The 20,117-nt window shown below is 50.8% G+C and overlaps 1 protein-coding gene across 1 annotated transcript in view; it reads right to left on the reverse strand.

Annotated features, from left to right (window-relative positions):
• The window catches only part of DNAJC11 (DnaJ heat shock protein family (Hsp40) member C11), a 43,262-nt gene that overhangs the window by 4,195 nt on the left and 18,950 nt on the right, over positions 1–20,117 (reverse strand). Inside the window, exons 5-11 of the mRNA XM_077311534.1 lie at positions 7,967–8,095; positions 7,057–7,179; positions 6,158–6,231; positions 4,337–4,526; positions 3,227–3,312; positions 2,171–2,287; positions 669–824 (exon numbers count right to left, since the gene is read on the reverse strand). Of these exons, the coding sequence (XP_077167649.1) occupies positions 669–824; positions 2,171–2,287; positions 3,227–3,312; positions 4,337–4,526; positions 6,158–6,231; positions 7,057–7,179; positions 7,967–8,095 (875 nt within the window). The remainder of the gene's footprint in view (positions 1–668; positions 825–2,170; positions 2,288–3,226; positions 3,313–4,336; positions 4,527–6,157; positions 6,232–7,056; positions 7,180–7,966; positions 8,096–20,117) is intronic.

Raw genomic sequence — 20,117 nt, forward strand, 5'->3', positions numbered from 1 at the left:
AATCTGCCCAGCAGAGGTTTTCCCAGTATCTGTATGTATAATACAGGAAGCCAAGCCTGTTTCCCAGAGCTTGGGGGACAGCTCCTTCCACTTCATGTCCTTGTTAACCAGCAGGACAGCGGAGGCAGCCTGTGACCACCCAGCTGATAGGAGATGCCCACCATCCTCTCCCACATTTCCCAAGGTGCCCAAAAGGTTAGGGGCCTTTGATATATGCCAGGCTCTCCATGAGCCCTTGCTGGCATGGGGATTGGAGTCCATGGGCATCTGGAGAGCCACAGTTTGGCCACCGCTGAACACGCTGTGACTCAGAAGGAGAGCTCCTCTGCGAGGAAAAAGCGATATGGCCTCGTCCCATTTTGGGAGCCTAGGGCAGCCAAGCAGAATTAAATCGGACCCACGAAGCATCGGGAAGTCTTTCTGCAGGAGCCCAGCTAGCAGGGATGAGAGTCACACAAGCCAACGAGCTTCAATGAGACTTGTGTTGGACAGCTTCTGGTGGACCGTGCCCCTCAATTTGTCCTCTGGAAGAGGAAGCTGCCATCTGAATTTTCAATCTTGGGTCAGGCTCGGGGATTGGGTCCCTTTGCGTGCACACTGAGCATCTGCCCTCTCCCCACCCCACCCCACCCCACCCCAGCTGGATACTTTTGACCCCGGGCACTCACTTCTCCTTCTGGGCTCTGAGATAGGGCTTGATGATGAGCCTGTGCATGGCAAAGTAGACAATGAGGGGCCCTGCGGTGGCATAGAAGACTGCACTGGGTAGCAGCTGGTCTGTCAGGTGAATGGGGAAGAAGTAGGTCTGGCTGGCTCTGTTCAGCCTAGAAGACAAGAGAAGAGGAAATCAAGACAGGGCGGGCTGGGGCTCAGGGGTACAGCCTCTGCTCTGCATGAAGAAGCTTCCAGGTTCAATCCAGGGCATGTCCAGGATGCATCTGGCAGTAGGTGACGTGAAAGACCTCTGCCCCAGACCCCAGAGAGCTGCTGCAATCCTCAGCAGACAATACTGTCTTTGACAGACCCAGGATCTGATGCATTTGCTCAAGAAAGGAAGCCGCCAGCCAGGGAAGCCCATCACACGTTCAACCCAAAAAGCTGATTCAAGGCCCCGTTTAAAAAAAAATCCTGCCTTGCTCTGGCTGCTTCCCCCTCTCCTCACTGGCCAGAGGCCTTCTGGGGCTGCTGGAGTCTGCACTGCATTGACCTAACAAGCTGACCCTCCAAGGCAATATATACAACTGTGCTTGTGGGGCCAGTTCCAGGTTTGGGGGGAGGCATGGGCAGAGAATGCCCAGGAGCCCTCCTTGCCCGCCCGCCTGCCTACATGCTCCCACCTGCCTGTGCGTCTTTCCTCTCCCACTCTCAAGCGCTCACCACCTGCAGTCGCAGATGCCCACACGGTCTGCATCTTGGCAGATGCAGCCAGGAGCCCCACGGCCACCTGGAACATGAATGCTTTGTGCACCACTCATGGGCCTCTCTCCGGCAGCGCGGCAACAGCGGGCCCCATCAGAAGCCACACAGTGCCTGGGTTTGGGCCGAGGCAGAAAACGGACCTCTGATGCTGCTTTGGTCAGGGTGAGCGAGGGGGGTGCGGAGCTAGCAGCAAAGCCTTCCTTTCAGAGCTGTCGGACGGTCTCCAGAGCCCTCTGCTGGCAGAAGTAAAATCTGCAGCGCAGCTTCTCAACAGCACCAGGCCAGGGATTCCCAACCAGGGTTTTGGGGAACCCTGGGGTCACACGAGAACTCCCCAGGGGTTAAGTGGCTTTCCCCAGAAATTTGGATGGCCGCTGACAACACTGGATGTCCACTTCCCCTGTTGCTGTACAGTCTCTTCCTCCACAATGATAGATCGGCTGCTGCCTCTTACTTCCACGCTCACGTCTCTGAAGGGGCATGCCACCACTTCTGGGGTTCCTCCAAGCCTAGAAAACATTTCAGGGGTTCCTCCGTGGCTAAAAGGACGAAAAAGGCTGCCCTGGACCGTGGTCTTGATCCCGTAAAAAGACAAAACTGCCCTAAAATTCTGACATGCTTGGATGCTGATATCATTGACACGCTCCTTGTTCTCCCATCCCTTTGGCAGAATGCCTCGGTGGGTGCTGGCAAATGACTGAAAAACTTAGACAGGCAAGACTGGGGGGCATGGACAGAATGGCCAACTCACTTGAGTTTCAAGGACACTCCCTGAGGGACGCCGACGCTTACGGTGGCTCCGAGGATGCTGTGCCTGGAGATCTTCCGCTCTGCTCCGTATTCCACTATGGTCCCAAAGAAGCCAGCCCTGGAAGGGGAGAACATTGGAAATGATGAGAAAGGGAAGTGTTCTCTTTCTTAATTGGCGGCTTCACACAGTGCTTGCCCCCAGAAGATCTCAGAGCAACACTGCAGGCCTCCCCAAACCCCCTTCCTGGACCGTGCCTGATTTTTGACGGAGCTGGCTCTGGGCACGCGGGCTTCGCCATTCTGCATACGTACTGCAGATGTGGCAATCCTGGCCCAGCTAATTTAGGATGATGCTTTCCCTTTAGAGAAAATTCTGTAGGGCTTGGATCGCTTCCACGGAAGCACTTTGAAAAGGGTTTGCAATCTATGGCTCTAGAGGATGTGTGTGTGTGTGTTCAGCACCATCGAGTTGCTTCCAACCTATGGTAGCCCTATGGATCCATGATCTCCAAAATGTCTATCATTAATGGCCTTGGATTGAGTCCTGCAAAAGGAGGGCCGTGGCTTCCTTTATTGAGCCAACCCATCTCAAATAGGGTATTCCTTCTTTCCTGCCACCATTCACTTTTCCAAGCATTATTATCTTTTCCAGCTAGTAATGTAAAGGAAGTATGCTAGCCTCCGTTTAATCATTAAAGAACCAAATCTGACTCTTTAACCATGCAGGGTGTTGCTGTGTGTTTTTATTATTATGAGATCTTGGGTGCGCTGCTTCCATGTAAAGGACTTGCAAGCTCTAGATCAGGGGTAGTCAGGTGCTGGTAGTGAACGCTGACAGGAGCTCATGGGAATTGTAGTCCATGGACATCTGGAGGGCCGCAGTTTGACTACCCCTGTCCTAGAGTTTGGAAGCTTTGTGGATTTTTAATCAGTAATTATTTACACTAATGCAAACAGACTCTTACGCTGACTCTTTGTCTATCTCTGGCTTGGCTCTTTAACCATAAAAGGAGGCAGACCCTTGGCTTAGACCCCCCCCCCAATGGCACAGACTTACTTGAGAGATCCTTTCACCCGCGTCTGCTCTTCGTCTTCAAACTTATGCTGGTAGCTGACCATCATGAAGGAGTGAGGGATGCCCAGCTGCAAGATCAGACAAACGAAGGGTTGAACGCACCAGACCCAGTTCTCTCTAACGTGTCTGCTTAGGAACTGAGGCTCTGCAGGCAAGAAGCTGATGGGACAGAAAGTCCTCCCAGAATGCATGCTGAGCCTGGGGAACTCTCTGACACATGATGTGGCGACAGCCAATCGTTTCAGGGGTAGTCAACCTGTGGTCCTCCAGATGTTCATGGACTACAATTCTCATGAGCCCCTGCCAGCGTTTGCTGGCAGGGGCTCATGGGAATTGTAGTCCATGAACATCTGGAGGACCACAGGTTGACTACCCCTGGATTTTTAAAAGGACTGAGCCGGCTCATTGTATACAAATATATTTTAAATAAGTGCCTTAAAAGTAAATAGAAAGAGCTCTCTTTTTCTCAGCTAAATGGTTGCATGCTTAGATGCAAGTTATACAGAGCAGCATTTTAAACAGCTCGGTTAAAACACATTGCCTAGCTTTTACTGGCTGTCTTTATGGATATTGACTTTATTTTTATTTGCTTTCTACTGACACCATTTTTAAATTGTGTTTTTTATGGTTTTCGCAGCGAACCTCCTCCCGCTGGCCTGGAGAGGCGGCACACAAATCTTCTAAATCAGCCTTTCTTACCTTTTTTTTTTTTACCATTGAGGAACTCCTGAATCACTTTTCGGGCATTGAGAAACCCCAGAAGTGGCAGAATTGCACAGAATATGCTTGGGAAACAGAGCTGTGGACACGCCCACCCAGGGCCCCTCCCCTTCCCACCCCCTCCAGGCCCATCATTGGCCATTTCGGGAGGGTGGGTGGGTTGATGTGACCATATATGGTCATATCATCAGATAAATGTTGAACGGATTTTTAAAATATATTAAAAAATTGGACTCCCATCCACTCCCATCCCTTCTATGGCCATTAAGAAAGTCTGTTCTAAATGAATGAATGAAACAGCTGCACACTGACCTCTTCTGCCAGCACACAAGATGCCTTCTCTCCCACTGGGGGAGAGGAGAAGGCTCTTACCTGAAACGCCATGGTGAAGTGGCTGGTCTTTGTGTCCCGGACCACGCTCGTGTTCATCGCTGACTGGATGCCCCAGCGCCACTGCAAGTACCCCATCGTGTTCTTGTCCAGGTGCCTCGCCAGGACGGTGGTGAAGCCCGGCCGCATCCCGTGGGAAGAGAACTGCAGCGCGAAGTTTGTCGTGACAAAGCTGCAAAGGAAGGGGACGGAGCAGTAAGATCCCGCGCCGGGGGAAATTCTGTGTGCAAACAAGGTTCCCCTTCTGGGCTTCCGGCTTCTGAGATGCCGCTCCCTCAAAAGAGTCCACAATGTGCATCCTCTGGAATCTCAGGATGTGCAACCAAGTAGGCAAGCAACCCCATCTTCCAATTAGCCCCCTTGCTTTCTTACGGCCCGTATGTATCCCTTCCTCCGGGATCACCTCCCTGGGATGAGAAGTGGGGTGCTTTGGCAGCTCTGCATGGCTCTGTTGCAGATGTGTAGAGGAGCTGCCCCGTTCTCTTCAACAGGAAAAAGGCAGGCTTCACTCTCTTACACTGTTCCTGTAGGGCAGGGATTCCCAGCCAGGGCTCTGTGGGTCCCCAAGGGCATGCAGCCTAACCCTCCTGCCTTAATTGACTCAACCACAAGCTAGGGAACCAGCCACTTCCACTGCACCCTTCTCCCCCTCCTGAGCATTAAGTGAGTTCCCTCATGGCATAATTCCGCAATGGAGATCCCTGTCCTTCTCAAACTCCATCCCCCAAATCTCCAGGACTTTTCCCACCCTACTGGCGGGGGCCTGGCAACTGCAACCTGTGCACAGAGGGGAAGAATCCTCAGACGGGGAATGGCCTGTTGCCCCTGGAGGAACTCCTGTGATCGACAGGATCATTTCTTTCACTTCTACCCGCCCCTGACATGCCTAAGCCGCCTCTGCTGTCCTCCGCATTTTCTTCCTGCCCCCCTCAAAGGACAGCCAGGGTTAAAATCCATCCAGGAAAAGACACAACGCTGTTTTTCCTGGACCTGCCTTCAACAAGGAATTCTTTCCTGGGAACGGAATTTAAAACTGTGTTGTCAAAGCGCAGGTTCCATGCAGGACTAGCTAGACACGGCCGTTTTCTACTGAATTCTGAGATCCCCCCCCCTCTACATTTGACGTAAAGGAAGCTTGGGGGGGGGGTGGAGACAAGCCTCAACCTTTGCAAAATACTAGCGAAGGCGAACTCGTGCCACCTTCTGGTCACAGACAGATATGACAGCACACTAAAATTTTGTTCCCTGTTTGCTTAGCCTCAAGGAACGCTCCGACCCAGCTTTGGTGCTCAGGTTCTCTCTGGAAGCAAAACAGCTACCAGGGACTTCTATAAGCAGGAGTCACACAGAAGACCGAAGAGGTCAGAAAGTCACTGAAAAGCCCTGAATGAGCATCTTCAAAACAATCACTTTGTGAAATCCCATCTCCTGCAAAAGAGACCTCAAATATTGTGCTCCAGAAAGCCTGGATGGAGCAGGAGAGTCAAGACATAGACCTTAAGAGCTACTTGCTATGGTTTTCAAGGCCATGAGTTCAACATACAGCGGGGGACTTTGTGGGGGCTAGGTGTGCTATGTAGCAGCTGCCGAAAATTGTTCCTATACTGTGGTGGTTCACGCAGCAGCTCAGCATGCTGCACGCTACGTACCTTTGGTCTGATCCAGTAAGACAACGTTATGTTTTTGAAGCTCAGGGGGTGTCTGTTTAATGAGGAATAACTGAACCCAAAGAGGAATATGAACGGAAGTCGGTCATCTTCTTCCCCAGTGAGTTAACCCGATGCCCCTTTCAAAGGTACTCACCATCTTTGTGTGAGATTCCGGAATATCTTCAGACCAAACAACGGGCCATGCAGGTCTCCAGCTCCAAACTCCAGCTGCGCAGACACAAGACAGGCGACCGTAAGAAAGTGACAACCGCAGCCTCTAGGTGCTCAAGAAAGGTTTCATGTTGCTGCTCTAAGCTCAAGCAGATTACCAACCACCTGAACCTTGTTCTCTGCTCCCTCACCCTGTATTTGCCTAACCCTGCCCTCAACTGCACAGAAGCTGGATTGGATAGTAAGATACAAATGTTAAACAAAATCCAGATGCAATAGACAGGCATAGGGATCCCTTGCTGCTGCCGCCAACTAGATGAGCGTCCTGGAGAGCTCTTAATTCTGAGCCCCATCAGCAGTTCCCTGACACAAAGCCCAATGCTTCAAAAGTTACTAGGCTGGGCAACTTCCAAAGCTCCCGTTCCACATTCTAATTTGGAGCTGGGTTCAGCTTCCTTAGCCAACTGCTGTTCAAAGAAAGGAGCTTCCAGTAAACATTGTGAATTCTTTTCCTCTTACCAGCCCAGCTTTGAGAAATCAAAAGTCACCGCATAGGCCCTGCTTATCACCAGTGGGACAAACCCTAGATTTTAACATTGTTGGACGTTCACGGATGTAGCATCCAGGGAAAGGGGTCTTTTTCAAATAAGGCCACCATCCAAAAATGAAGGAGGCTGAGAAATTACACTGAAAAAAAGCCCAGGGATCTGACATCTTGTTAATTTTCAGAAAAGGCAGCAGCAAATCTTCGGACTTGCAGGAAAAAACAGAGTCCGGGAGGGAAGGAGAAGGAAAACATGACAGCAATGGCTGTTTAAAAAGTGCAGAGGGGGTTTAAAGTTGCCCAGAAACAGAGTGAATGACAGAAACGGGGCATCTCACCTCTCCCCAACCTTTGGCGGACGTCACCCGCCGAAGAGACACGTTAACAGAGCCACCTCCGTTCCCGTTCTGCGTGGAGAGGTTTCCAGACAAGATCGCCGTATCCGTGGCAGTAAGCGGGGCCTAGGATACAGACGGAACCATTACTGCGCATACAAGCATCAGGGGTGACAGCAAGGTTCTGCCAAGAGATGCCCACATTAGCACGCTTCCCCAAGGCATGTTCTTATGGAACCTGATTGGTGCAGCCCACAACAGGTTTTTTTTTCAAGGTTGTCATGTGATTCCAGAACCTTTCTCGAAGAAAAAGAGACTAGCTCTCTTTGCAGAAGCGCAAGAATAGGTTTAAGCGTTCTATCAAGCGACCCATGCCTACGGAAATATTAACCCTTATATCGTGTTGCAGCGGGGCCAAGAAAAAGAGCGCAAACTGGGACTTGTGGCAATGACTGCCACACGGATGGGAGCAGGCTGGACCTAGGGGAAGGGCAGTGGCCTAGTACAGGGGTGGCCAAACTGTGGCACATCTGGAGAGTCACAGTTTGGCCACCACTGCCCACTGCTGGCTTGAGTAATCCTGTGATGAGCTAGAAAGACCAACAGGCAGCAGGTTTGTAGGATTTACATTGGACATCACAGGGGAGAAGCACAATTCACTTCACCCACTGGGCTACTTCGCCCCTTAGAAAACGTCTCTTGCCATTCCCAAAGGCAGAGAAAAGTTAACTCCCAACTGGGCTGCTCAATCTCTACAGGCATGATCCAGCAGTGAGATGCAGTAAGCGCAGGTGTGCTGAGCGCATGTAGGAATGGCATGTAAATCAAGGGCTGGAACACCAGCCTGTGAGCCCATGTGGGATCCCTTTGGCGAACGGCACGGCTTCCGCACACACGTGGAGGCAGATCTTACTTCAATCGACTGGGATATGTGCATTTTGTTAATCTCAATCTGGGGGAAGCCGCTGCTGGACACATCTTCGTACTCCTCATCGTAGCGATCAAAGAGGTCGGTGGCATCTATCCCAACGCTAATCGTCCCCTGGAAAAAAAAATCCAAACAGCTTACTGTCAAAAGAGTTTCCCACATTTGGCCAGGGTGTGGGCTCCAGCTCCCAAATTGCTCCATTCAACCTAGAGTGCTACCCTTGGGCCACAAAGCACCCTTGTGACGCCTCACACTCCTGATCCCAGAATCCACCATTCCTCCCAAGCTTCAGGGGTGGCCAAACTGTGGCTCTCCTGATGTCCATGGACTACAATTCCCATGAGCCCCTGCTGGAAGAGTGGCCAAACTGTGGCTCTCCGGATGTCCAATTCCCATGAGCCCCTGCTGGCAGGGGTGGCCAAACTGTGGCTGTCCAGATATCCAAGGACTACAATTCCCATGAGCCCCTGCTGTAAGAGTGGCCAAACTGTGGCTGTCCAGATGTCCAAGGACTACAATTCCCACGAGCCCCTGCTGGCAGGGGTGGCCAAACTGTGGCTCTCCAGATGTCCATGGACTAAAATTCCCATGAGCCCCTGCTGGAAGAGTGGCCAAACTGTGGCTCTCTAAATGTCCAAGGACTACAATTCTCATGAGCCCCTGCTGGCAGGGGCTCATGGGAATTGTAGTCCATGGACATCTGGACAGCCACAATTTGCCCACCTCTGTATCTGGAGTAACTTCACAGTCCTCATCACCAGCTAAATGAATCCTTGTGCATTCAAGCCTCTTAATTCCTTTCCTTTCCTCTCTCTCTCTCCCTTCTCGCCTCTGCCGTCTCTTGGTCACCTCTCCTACAAACACCCACAATCTTTTCTCAACGACACTTAAGAGCGTTGGCTCCTCCAGGCAGACTTCGGTGTGCCGTTTCTTTATGCATACACCGCCGACGCTGCACGAGAAGATGCTGTTGAAGCACAACACTGCTCTCATAACCTCACCGGAGGCCCATCTCCCACGTGCCTCGGGTCACCCGAGGATGGTGGCATCGAGCGAAAAACCCGGGCGTGTGGAACAAGAGGTCAGAGAGCCCAAATGCGGTCAACAACAAACCCTTGCATCTCTTCAAACGCGACTCACGCACGAGCCGGCAAAAGGTGTTGAAAAGGTGAGCACAGCCCAGCGGGAGGTCTGAATTGCGTGCCCAGGCCTGGAGCATCCCTCTTAAGAAAAAAGCAGGCAGGCGACTGAAAGAGAGACACGAAGGCCGTTTCAACCGGGGATTGCTTTTCATCCCGCTTTCAAGGCTGGTTCCAAGAGCCTGCCAAAGCAGAGCTGGGGGGAGACCTCCGGCTTGCGCGTCATCTTGAAAGGACCGGTGCAAAGGTAGACCGACTAATGACCCAGCGGCATAATGCGGCTTCAGAGGCTCGCAGCTGCGTTTGTTCGCAGCCCTTCCGTATCTCTCCCTTGACAAGAAATCTGGACTGTAAGCCCCCAGGGCAAGGAACTGACTTTGGACCAGGATGCAGCCCCCACCTGGCACATTATACAGCAGGGGTCCCTGCACTTTTTGAGCCTGTGGGCGCCTTGAGAAGCTTTGAAGCAGGGCAATCGGTCGAATCCCAAAACGGCCCTATGGGAGGCAGAGCCGACCACACAGAGAGAGGAGCCCAAGGGCCGCGGATAAAAGGGGCAGCTTTTAAAAAAATACACTGGGAAAGAGAAGCCGGAGAAAGAACAAAGCTTTTTGGCCAGTCTGCAGTGCAGTGGCCAGTCTGATCTCAAAGGGCCAATTGACAGCCCTGCTGGGGCAGGACCATACAGGGTCCCACCCAACTTCTCAAAACACTTGGTGGCCATCAGAAAAAGCACTGGTATATTCCATGGCATCACCGGGCACCAGGTTGAGGTAGCCCATTCTATAGGGCAGGGGTAGCCAAGCTGTGTCCGTGGACTACAGTTCCCATGAGCCCCCGCCAGCATGGAACTGTAGTCCATGGACATCTGGAGAGCTACAGTTTGGCCACTCCTGCTATAGGGTAATATGCATGCTATATATTTACTATACAAAAGCAAGCAGTGCTAGCTTTCTGTGTCGCTCTATATTTCGGAGTAGGACCTCGGCACACGATACGGTGCCCTCCATCTCAACCCCAAGGAAAAGACAATCCCCTGTCTCACACACACACTCAGCAGAACTTTTGTCAAGGCAATTTTCTCCATGTGTTAGAGCAATCCTCCATGTTTTATTTATTTACTTTCTACTTACTTATTGGATTTATATATTGCCGTTCCCAACTGGGCTCGCGGCGGTTTACAGGCAATAAAAGAATAAAAACACAATAAACCCCTGTAATTTCCCTTAATAATATTACTATTACCACTGAGGTGTTCCTAAATCCCTCCCTCCCCTCCCAGGGCTTTTTATGGTTCTTGAGGCTAAGCCAAGAAGCCCACAGCTTTGGCAACCACCTGGGGCAGAGGTTGGGGGCAGAGCCCTCTTCAGGCGCAAGCCTCCTGGAAACATCTTAGCAATCCTAAGGACACATTCCTGTAAGGCCCACCAATTAGAATTAGAAGTCCTGCTTCGGGTGACATTGCAGGTCACTTGAAGAGAGTCCGAACCTTTGGAAAGCAATCGACCGAGGCACACACGATCCAGAGAGGAGACGTGCGCCAGGAGGGGCTCGAAAATGCAGTGGTCCTCACCGGAGTGGTTCGCAGGCCAGGATTCTGCGGCAGACACAGAATTTGGCTTTCCTCGGCATGGAATATGGATTTCCTGCGTCCGCCCTGGACGTCATTCCAGCAGAAATGGTTATTTTATCTCAGAACAGCCAAGCTCAGCAGAGTGCTTCTGCAGGGCGCAGTAATTCACTTGCATCTTCCATTGAATACGCTTTAATAGTAGAGGGAGGGTGGGTGGGTGGGAGGAAGAGAGCATCCCCGACTCCAGTAATGAGCAAGCAGAAACGGTCCCGGTTTTGATTGGGAAGAAAGGCGGAAAGCGGCAGCCGCTGCCAGGGGAACGTGTGAAGCAGGATGCCATAAACTGAACGGCGGCGAGTGCCAAGTGAGGCGTGTCTCCCGCTCCTGCAGACCTGCCTGCTATTCAGGCTTCCTGGCAGCGCTTCAATCTTGTTTCGCTTTGGCTGGAGAATGCCCGCTTGTCGAGTCAGGGTGGCCCTTCGGAAATAAAAACGGCTTCCTGGGAACACGATGACTTGTATAGGACTGCGTTCTGCTATTAGAAAGGAAGCAGGGGTGGTGGAAGAGACCTGTGTGGCAGAGGAGATGCCAGATTCCTAAGAGCTGCAGCCCCCAGATTTCTAAATGCACGTGAAGATGCCTTGAACTGAATGTAAACCATTAGTCCATTAAGGTCAGTATGGTCTACGCCAGGGGTGGTCAAACTGCGGCCCTCCAGATGTCCATGGACTACAATTCCCATGAGCCCCCTGCCAGCAACTACTGGCAGGGGCTCATGGGAATTGTAGTCCACGGACATCTGGAGGGCTGCAGTTTGGCTACCCACGGTCTACGCAGACTGTCAGTGGCTCTCCAGGGTCTCAGAGACAGGCCTTTTGCCTCATCTACTGCCTGGTCCTTTTTAACTGGAGACACCGTGGGATTGAAGGTTAAACTTTCTGCATGCCAAGCTCTTCCCACTGAGCCCCAACCCTCCTCCCTGGATAGACTGCTGGCCCCCACAGCCTGAGGCCAAGACCTTGCAGGAACATCATTTGTTTTTGACTTACAAGCTGATGTTCTTCCGATGCAGGAGTCGGGACATGCAAACTATGGCCAATGGAAGCCAGCTTGGTGTTGTGGTTAGGAGTGCGGACTTCTAATCTGGCAAGCTGGGTTGGATTCTGCACTCCCCCACATGCAGCCAGCTGGGTGACCTTGGGCCTGATAGAGCTGTTCTGACTGAGCGGTAACATCAGGGCTCTCTCAGCCTCCCCTCCCTCCCAGGGTATCTGTTGTGGGGAGAGGAAACTGAAGGCAGATGTAAGCCTCTTTGAGACTCCTTCAGGGAGAGAAAAGCGGCATATAAGAACCAACTCATCTTCTCCTTCAGTAATCTCAGGGCTCTCTCAGCCGCACCCACCTCACAAGGGGTCTGTGGTGGGGAGAGGAAAGGGAAGGCGATGGGAAGCTCTGCCACCTGCCTGAGTCTATGGTCTGTGTGCCAATTCAGTCTACAGCCTCGCACACAAACAGCAGGGCAGTCCCGTACCTGCAAGGGCGAGGCCCGCCTCCTTACCTCTTCAACTCCTTCCCGCTAGCAGTGCACAGCCCCATCTGGTATCAGGGCGGCTCTAGCAAGCGAGCCTACAAAACTTCCTACCAACAAAGTTTCTCTTCGCTGGCTTGCCCCCACCTTCCTATGTCAGCCGTCTGTGGCCCATCAGCAGGCTCAAATGGAAAAATAAATAAATAAAAGAGCCTAATTTCCCTTCCCGCCGCCAAAGATTTCCCTGCTTGCTCACCTGAAATCAATTCTTTACTCACCCCAGGCGCCCAGTCAAGAGGCTATTGACAGAACCTGCTCTAGGCGTCCTGTGCTGACGCAGCCCTTTTTGCCATCAGAGCAGCTGGAATGTTCATAAATATTCCATGCCGCCTCGGCAGCAGGACCAATCGTCAGGACGGCTACCCTTCAAACTGAGTTTTAACAGCCAGGAGGTTTGGAAGACAATGCCCTGCAGCGCCTTTCTCTTGGTGACTTTTCTCTAATTTCTGAGCTTAATTGCAAGTCATTGTGCTTTGATTTCATACCAGGTTTGCCCCTGTGAGCACAGGTCAGCCGTGTGAAAGATTTGGCATGGGTCGTTATTGTGGGTTAGTGCCTCGCACGCATTGCCCATGCATGCAGAACCAGCTTTTTGTACAATACAGGAACACAGTGGCATTAATACATGACACTCCACTGTTGGCACTCCCAGAACGCAGGTCATGAATTCTATAGTGCAGATCCAAACAGGAATACAGAAACATACAATTTGGTTGATCCCATTTGATGGGTTCCTCTGGGACAAACAGGAAAACTGGTGGGTCATTCTCTCCTCCCCCCTCCCAAGCCTTTATTTCTTCGACTTCTTCCACATTCTGGCAGAGATGGGCACAAACAAATGCCAAGGCACTGAGCAAGCAGGTGAAGTCACCCTTAGGAGCCTGCATCGCCCCTGGCAAGGGAGCCTGGCTGAAGCCGCAAGGACAGGAAAAAACAACAGATGGCAGGTGGTTAAAAATAATCCCAGGGAATGAGAACACCCCTTCTGCCACCTGATGCCCCCTCCATTTGCCATCCACTCACCCTTAGTCTCCTGCTCAGAGCAAACCAAAGTGCCAAACTAGGAAGGGGAGATGAGGACAATGAGATGTTGCATAGCAGCTTGGTGAGACTCCGGCACAGGACAGCAACTCAGAGAGCGCCAACGTGGTGTTACGGTAAAGAGTGGCAGCTTCTAATCTGGAGAACCGGATTTGATTCCCCACTCCCCCCCCCACGCAGCCAGCTGGCTGGCCTTGAGCCAGTCACAGTTCTCTCAGAGCTCCCTCAGCCCCACCCACCTCACAGGGTGTCTGTTGTGGGGAGAGGAAAGGTAGGAAGATCATAAGCCGCTTTGAGACTCCTTCGGGTAGTACAAAGCAGGGTACAAAAAGCCAGCTTCTCCCCCCCTCCTGGAGCAAGGTAAAAGCAGGAAAGATCACTTTGAATCCCCTTTAATAAGCCATAAGGAGTACTGAAACTCAGACAGGTCCATAGTGCCACGTAAGATGCATTGGCTGCATTCAGCCATAAACACGAACCGTGGGTGTGATGAGAATGAACCCTAGCAATTCTCCAGCTTGTGACCTCGACCCCTTGCACATGCTTCAGAAACGGAGCCCTCTCTGGTTTGCTACTGACTACAGCGTGACAATCTTTCTCTTTCTTGCAAATGAAGAAATCTTCCATTCTCAGACGGAGGGGAGGAAGCAAGAGGGCTCCCAAGGCTCGTCCCCATATGAAAGCATGCCGGAATAATATTCCTGAATGCAGCCACTCTCTGTTTGTTCACTCTCTAAACACAGCACATGAAAGGGAAGCGTAGGGGACAAATCTCGGCTCTGCCGGCTGGGGATCAAAGAACTGGGTTATTGGTGCCTTCCTAGCTGGAGGCGGCAAGAGAAAAAGAAAGGGAGGCTAACATTCACAGCCTTTGTACAGCGAGAGCTGGGATTTACCAGGCCGAGAAGAAAGGATGGAGGGAGCTGACAGGCGTCAGCAGTTCTGGCGCAGGAAGGCATGCTGCTGAAAAGAACAAGGAACAGACCCGTGCCCTGGTCAGCCAGCGTTGTTTTAAGTTCAACTCTACAGCAGTATGGCGAACATTTCGGTCATTAGATGGTTGCACAGGCTGGCCTTGAGAGCATGTGAACAGACCGACAGAGGTTTGGGGCGGCAGTGGGGCGGGGGTGAGGGGAAACGCTCCACCACTTGGCTTAAACTACCCCCATCAGGCAGTGTGGCGGAGCTAGGCTAAACAGCCTCAGGATAGCCACTTCTGGAGCGGCCTGTTTTCAAGAGCTAGATGCTAAGATCATAACCCAAAAATTGCATGGCCATCTTGTCGTCTCCTTCTTCTCCTTCTCCTTCTCCTTCTCCTTCTCCTTCTCCCTCTGTTTTTTGCTGCACTAGAATCTTGTCAAAGAATGCTGCTTTTCACAGTTCGTTTCCCCCAGATTTGAGTGTGACATTCCCAACCGGCCTTCAAAGAAACCAAACCTCCACTTAATTAAACTGTTTTGCAAAGGACTTTTGTTTTTCAGACCGGCGGAAATGATTCCCACCGCGGTGCCCCCGTTTTCCCCTGCAGAACGCTAGATGCTGCTCGAAGCTCCGAATGCCTGGATCGGCCAGGCGGAAGCTTCCCTTTCTAGGGATAAAGAGAAAGTCTGCATCAGGCTAGTCACGGACACAGGTTGAGGAACAATCAGACTGCCGAGGCTTGGAATGCGGTAATTGAGGGACGGTCCTTGTCCCAAGGTCACAGACACATCATAAAGACAAGGGGAGGAGAGGAGGACAAAGAGGAGGAAGAGAAAAATCAAAGCGGCAAACAACCGGCCCTGAATTAAAAGATATTCTCCCACAAGGGCCAAAAGCAAGATTGTTATAAATAGAGTGGTTTAAAAAAAAAAAGAGAGAGTCAGAAGGCTAAGGCAGCGGCAGTAGCATTCCAAAGAGACAGGGAACAACTCCGCACCGGGCTTATCTGAATGGGACAGATTAAAAGCAAAATAACGGTTGCTGACAGATTAAGTGACAACAGAATAAATCAACTTCTTGGTACAAAAAGCAGACCCAATGCACATCTGGCCACTAAGGATAGTTCTGCCCTCACCCCCAAATTCCACAGAGAGCCATAGAGATTGGAGCTATTGGTCGTGTTGACAACTGTCATTTCAGTGGCATTTAATTTGCCCCCCCCCCAATCCCAGGGCCTCTAAGACTGGCAGGGTACACTCCCCCCATAACTGCGCACACGATAAATCAATGCCCACCAGCAACCCACAATCCTGACCGTAACAGAATTCTTGCCTACTAAGGGGTGATTCATACATGCATGCTCTATGCTGGAGGGCTTGCAAGGTCAAGCAATGACTCTGCTTGTGTGAGTGCATCTATTCTAAAAGCAAAGCACTTTGCATTCACATTTTGGCTAAATGCCAGGGATGGGGGGGGAGAGGGAATCTAGTGTTGTGGGCACATGATTGAACCAGCTCTGGATGCTGCCTGAACCACAGCTGCACAGGCCAGGAGATAGCACAGCCAAAAACAAATTTGCCATCGTAGCCCCCCTGGGAACCTCAGTTCGGGAGAAGCACTAAATTAAATCCATAAGTGGTGGCAAAAGCGACAGAAGACAGGTCAGTCAAGGTGTTTGAGGCCAAGATAGAATAAGGTCACTGTGCAATTTTCTCCTGCTTCAAGGAAACGCTCCAAGAGGTGCTTTCTGTATTACTGGACTCGCTTTTGTCCTTGCACCCTGAAACCTTATTCTCTCTTTCGGGTAATATTGCTTGGACCTTTTCATTTGTGCCAAATGGAAAAGGAGAAACTCAGGGTCGAGCTAGAGTTATACCGTCCGCAAGTCTGACACGTAGATGCTGTGACATCTAGTTTAGCAGAGCTATCTAAGACAGTTCTGGAAAACCAGGGAGTGCATAGAGGACACCCTCACTCTATATCCAAGAGAGTAAAGGCTGTTGGGGAGTGGACCAACAAAACGCACAAATGCAGCTGTGCTTATGAGTCATGCATGGCCACGTGGCAGCAACTTACTCTCATAGACAATTCTCAGGGGACTAACGGTGCCGTCCTAAGTAGAGTTACTCCAGTCTAAGCCTGCTGAAATCAATGGGTTTAGACCGGAAGTCATATTGTAGTCATACCAAAAGCGTTCAGGACTTCGCAAAATATTCAGGGGTGGCTGTTCTTTGCAAAAATAAAATACAGAAAGATTGGGGGGGGGGGGTTGTCTTATGTGCCCCAACTTGTCACCTTAAAAAACAAAGGAAGGAAGGAAGGAAGGAAGGAAGGAAGGAAGGAAGGAAGGAAGGAAGGGAGGGAGGGAGGGAGGGAGGGAGGGAAGGGAGGGAGGGAGGGAGGGAGGGAGGAAGGAAGGAAGGAAGGAAGGAAGGAAGGAAGGAAGGAAGGAAGGAAGGAAGGAAGGAAGGAAGGAAGGAAGGGGGAGGGAGGGAGGGAGGAAGGAAGGAAGGAAGGAAGGAAGGAAGGAAGGAAGGAAGGAAGGAAAGAAAGAAAGAAAGAAAGAAAGAAAGAAAGAAAGAAAGAAAGAAAGAAAGAAAGAAAGAAAGAAAGAAAGAAGGGGAGGGAGGGAGGGAGGGAGGGAGGGAGCAAGCAAGCAAGCAAGCATAAGGACAGTGTTTGGAGGTGTTTAGTTGATGGGAGAAGAGAAGACCAAGTCATGAAGACACCATGCCACCCAAGGTGGAACATTGCTGCAATTTCTTTTTGAACGGTTAGGCAGAGGCAGCCATGTTCTGCACCGCACCACTGCCTACACAGTCCAGGCAAAGTGCTGTAGAAAGCCCTTGCCCCATACCCGAGTGCCTGAGTGGAGAATGCAGTTCCCATTCTGAGAGGGCATTTCTGGAACCGGTACCCACTCGGCTTGCCCCAACCCTGGCTATGGGGACGCAAAGCAGATGTACCTTTTCTCCCAATCTGGAATTTAACCACTCTTCTCACAGCAGGTCACTGGACTTCCTCCAGCCTAGCGTAGCGAAACACAGAAAGAGCTCTAAACAAAAATTATATATATACACACACACGCATATATATATATATATATATATATATATATATATATATATATATATATATATATTAAAAGACCCAGACAACTTGCAGCCTGCCAAGCCGCATGCGTCTGGTTACTGCTCCCCATTTCTGGTTAAAAATGCTTACTTATTTGGAGCCATTTTATAGAACTAATAAACCGTTGGAAATTTTAGAATAACTTGCGTTCTTGTATGAAACGATCACAGCTGCGCTACCTAATTCCACAGGAACGCTGCCTGGAGAGACATTTCCATAGAATGCCAATAAGCAATTGCTGTAAACACCCAGATGGCTGATTTTTATCACCGGATGCAGAAGCTCCAAAGCTCACGATGTGCCTCTCCTCCTTTATATTCAGCCGTCACGGCTAAAAATGCAGCCGAGGGGCCGGGAAAGCGTCAAGCCCCCAAAGGGAAAGAGAGCAGGGCGACAAGCCCTTGACCCCAAGCGCCCGGTGCGCACAGAAGACGTGGCCAGACTTGGGAGATTTTTGTACGTGCTGCGGGATGTCTAGGCTTTCAGGTCTGTGCTGCTGCTGCTACACGGATGTAAACTGCTGCTTGCACACGTAGTGAAGGGTACACGGAGGTAAGCTGGGCAGGAAGCCAAGGACAGAGCTGCCTGGATGCCATGCAGGGAAGGGACACAGTCTGATGTGGTCCATCTCCAACTAGCATTTCTGGTATTACACGGAACTTGCTATCTGTATGTGTGTGTATCAAGGGCTGTCAAGTCATTTTCTACTTATGACAACCGTCTGAATTAATGGCCTCCGAAGCATGTTATTGTGAACAGCCTTGCAAACTGAGAGACGTAGCTTCCTCGACTGATGTTGGGTGTTCCTCTTTTCCTGCCGCCTCCAACTTTTCCTTGCGTTATTGTCTTGCCCATCGACTCTTGTCTTCTCATAATATAATCAGAACACGATAGCCTCAATTTAGTCTTTTTAGCTTCCGGGGAGAACTCAGATGCGATCCGAGCTACGACCCACTTACTTGTCTTCCTGGCAGTCCAACGTCTCTGTGAAACACTTCTCCAGTTCCGTATTTCGAGTGAAGCGATCTTCTTCCAGTCTGCTTTCTGCATTTCCCGTTGAACTTGTTGGCCACTCTCAATTACTCAAACGCCAGGCGCTTGGGGACACGGTGGCACCCTTGTCCTCATTCTCCGAACACCTGAAATGCAGACCTGCAATGCTGCTTGGGTTTCTTAGTTCCGTGAAACAGGCCGACACAGTGCGTGGCGTTAAGAGAACTGGAGGAAGAGAGTCCCCTAGCACTAATTGGTATCGGTGGCTGATGGTGGAATGAGCCATGGCTCTTTAGACCAGGGGTAGCATTCGCTGGCAGGGGCTCGTGGGAATTGTAGTCCATGGACATCTGGAGGGCCGCAGTTTTACTACCCCTGTTTTAGACACATTATAAGTACCGTAAGGAGGAAAGGACCAGAGGTATTGTTCCAGCATACGGGGAGAGCCTGATTGTACAGTTCTTACATTTGGTACACCTCAAGCAAAGATAAAATAAAAAAGCCCACTTTGAAATAAAGGAAAAGAGAAACACAACAATGCTGAATGCAAAGCACCAGCTGCTGTGAACAAAGGGGGCAGATAACGAAGAGAGAAGCAAAGCTGTGTTTGGAAGATGATTTAGCCACTGGGGGACCGGCCATGGCGGTGCAGGAGTTCTGTGGCAAGTTTATTTCTGCAATATACTTGCTATTTTATGCAAGCTTTTATCTTCTTTGGAGACACTGTAAGATACCCTGACTCTGAAACAGGACTGAATATGAATTTTAAAAGACCCACATTTCATCTTTTCCAAGGAGAAGAGGGTATGTGGGCATCTCTGAGCCGGGACAATTTCACACCTCGTCAGCAGGGGGATAACACAAAGCATGCAGCAACCTCCCTGCAAGGCGGGCAGCTCACTATAAGCATCCCACATCAATCCAAAAGCTGAGAGGGAGTTTTTGCCCCAAGGCTTGAGAGGAAAAATGACTGGGGATTGTTGTCTGTACTAATGGTGCATAGTTTGCTGTGGGCTGGTTCCCACGGTGCGTAATTTAACGTGTCGTGTTAACCCCTTATGCTTGGCTCCTGTTAAGTTTTTCAGGCTTCTGATTAGAGCTACAACCCGAATGCTATTCCGTTGTTTACTGGGTGCCCCATCTTGTTGACTGTCTTGCCTCCCTCTGTGCAATCCACCTTGAGCCCCAGGGAGAGAGGTGGACTGTAATTAGTGCAAAAATAAATAAACAAAATAAATTTAAAAACTTGAGCTTAAAACTCTCAACCTCTCAGTTTAAAGTCACAACCGGGTACTACACTGTTCAAACACGTCACCTGCTAGGTAGGGCTAGGATGGGGCGAACATGAGCGATGCCTCTATGCCCCACCGCATGCAGAGCCATCGTACAAGGGTAACAACCGTGGCGCTCTGCTGCGGCTCGGCATGGGAAAAGATGGGTAACTACCTTGCGATGCGACACGGCAGCACGACCGCTGATTTCAAGATAGACTTTCCAAACCTTTTCGGCATGCGCTCGGGCTCACAACCTGCAGGGAAAGGGCCTCCCCGTGCTGCGGCTTTGTTTGTCAACTTGACGGCTTTGAAATACGCACACTTCAAAAATATGAAACATGCTGTTTTATAGCGTCTCGAGCCGGGGAACGGCATCATCAATAAACATTGATTGTCCCGAAAGCATTATGAAGCCCTCTCAAAGAAAGGGAACTCTGCTGTGCCTCTGGACGGGTTCCAAAGTTTTCTAGCACTT

Source organism: Paroedura picta, chromosome 15, assembly GCF_049243985.1.
Source record: "Paroedura picta isolate Pp20150507F chromosome 15, Ppicta_v3.0, whole genome shotgun sequence".
NCBI lineage: Eukaryota > Metazoa > Chordata > Lepidosauria > Squamata > Gekkonidae > Paroedura > Paroedura picta.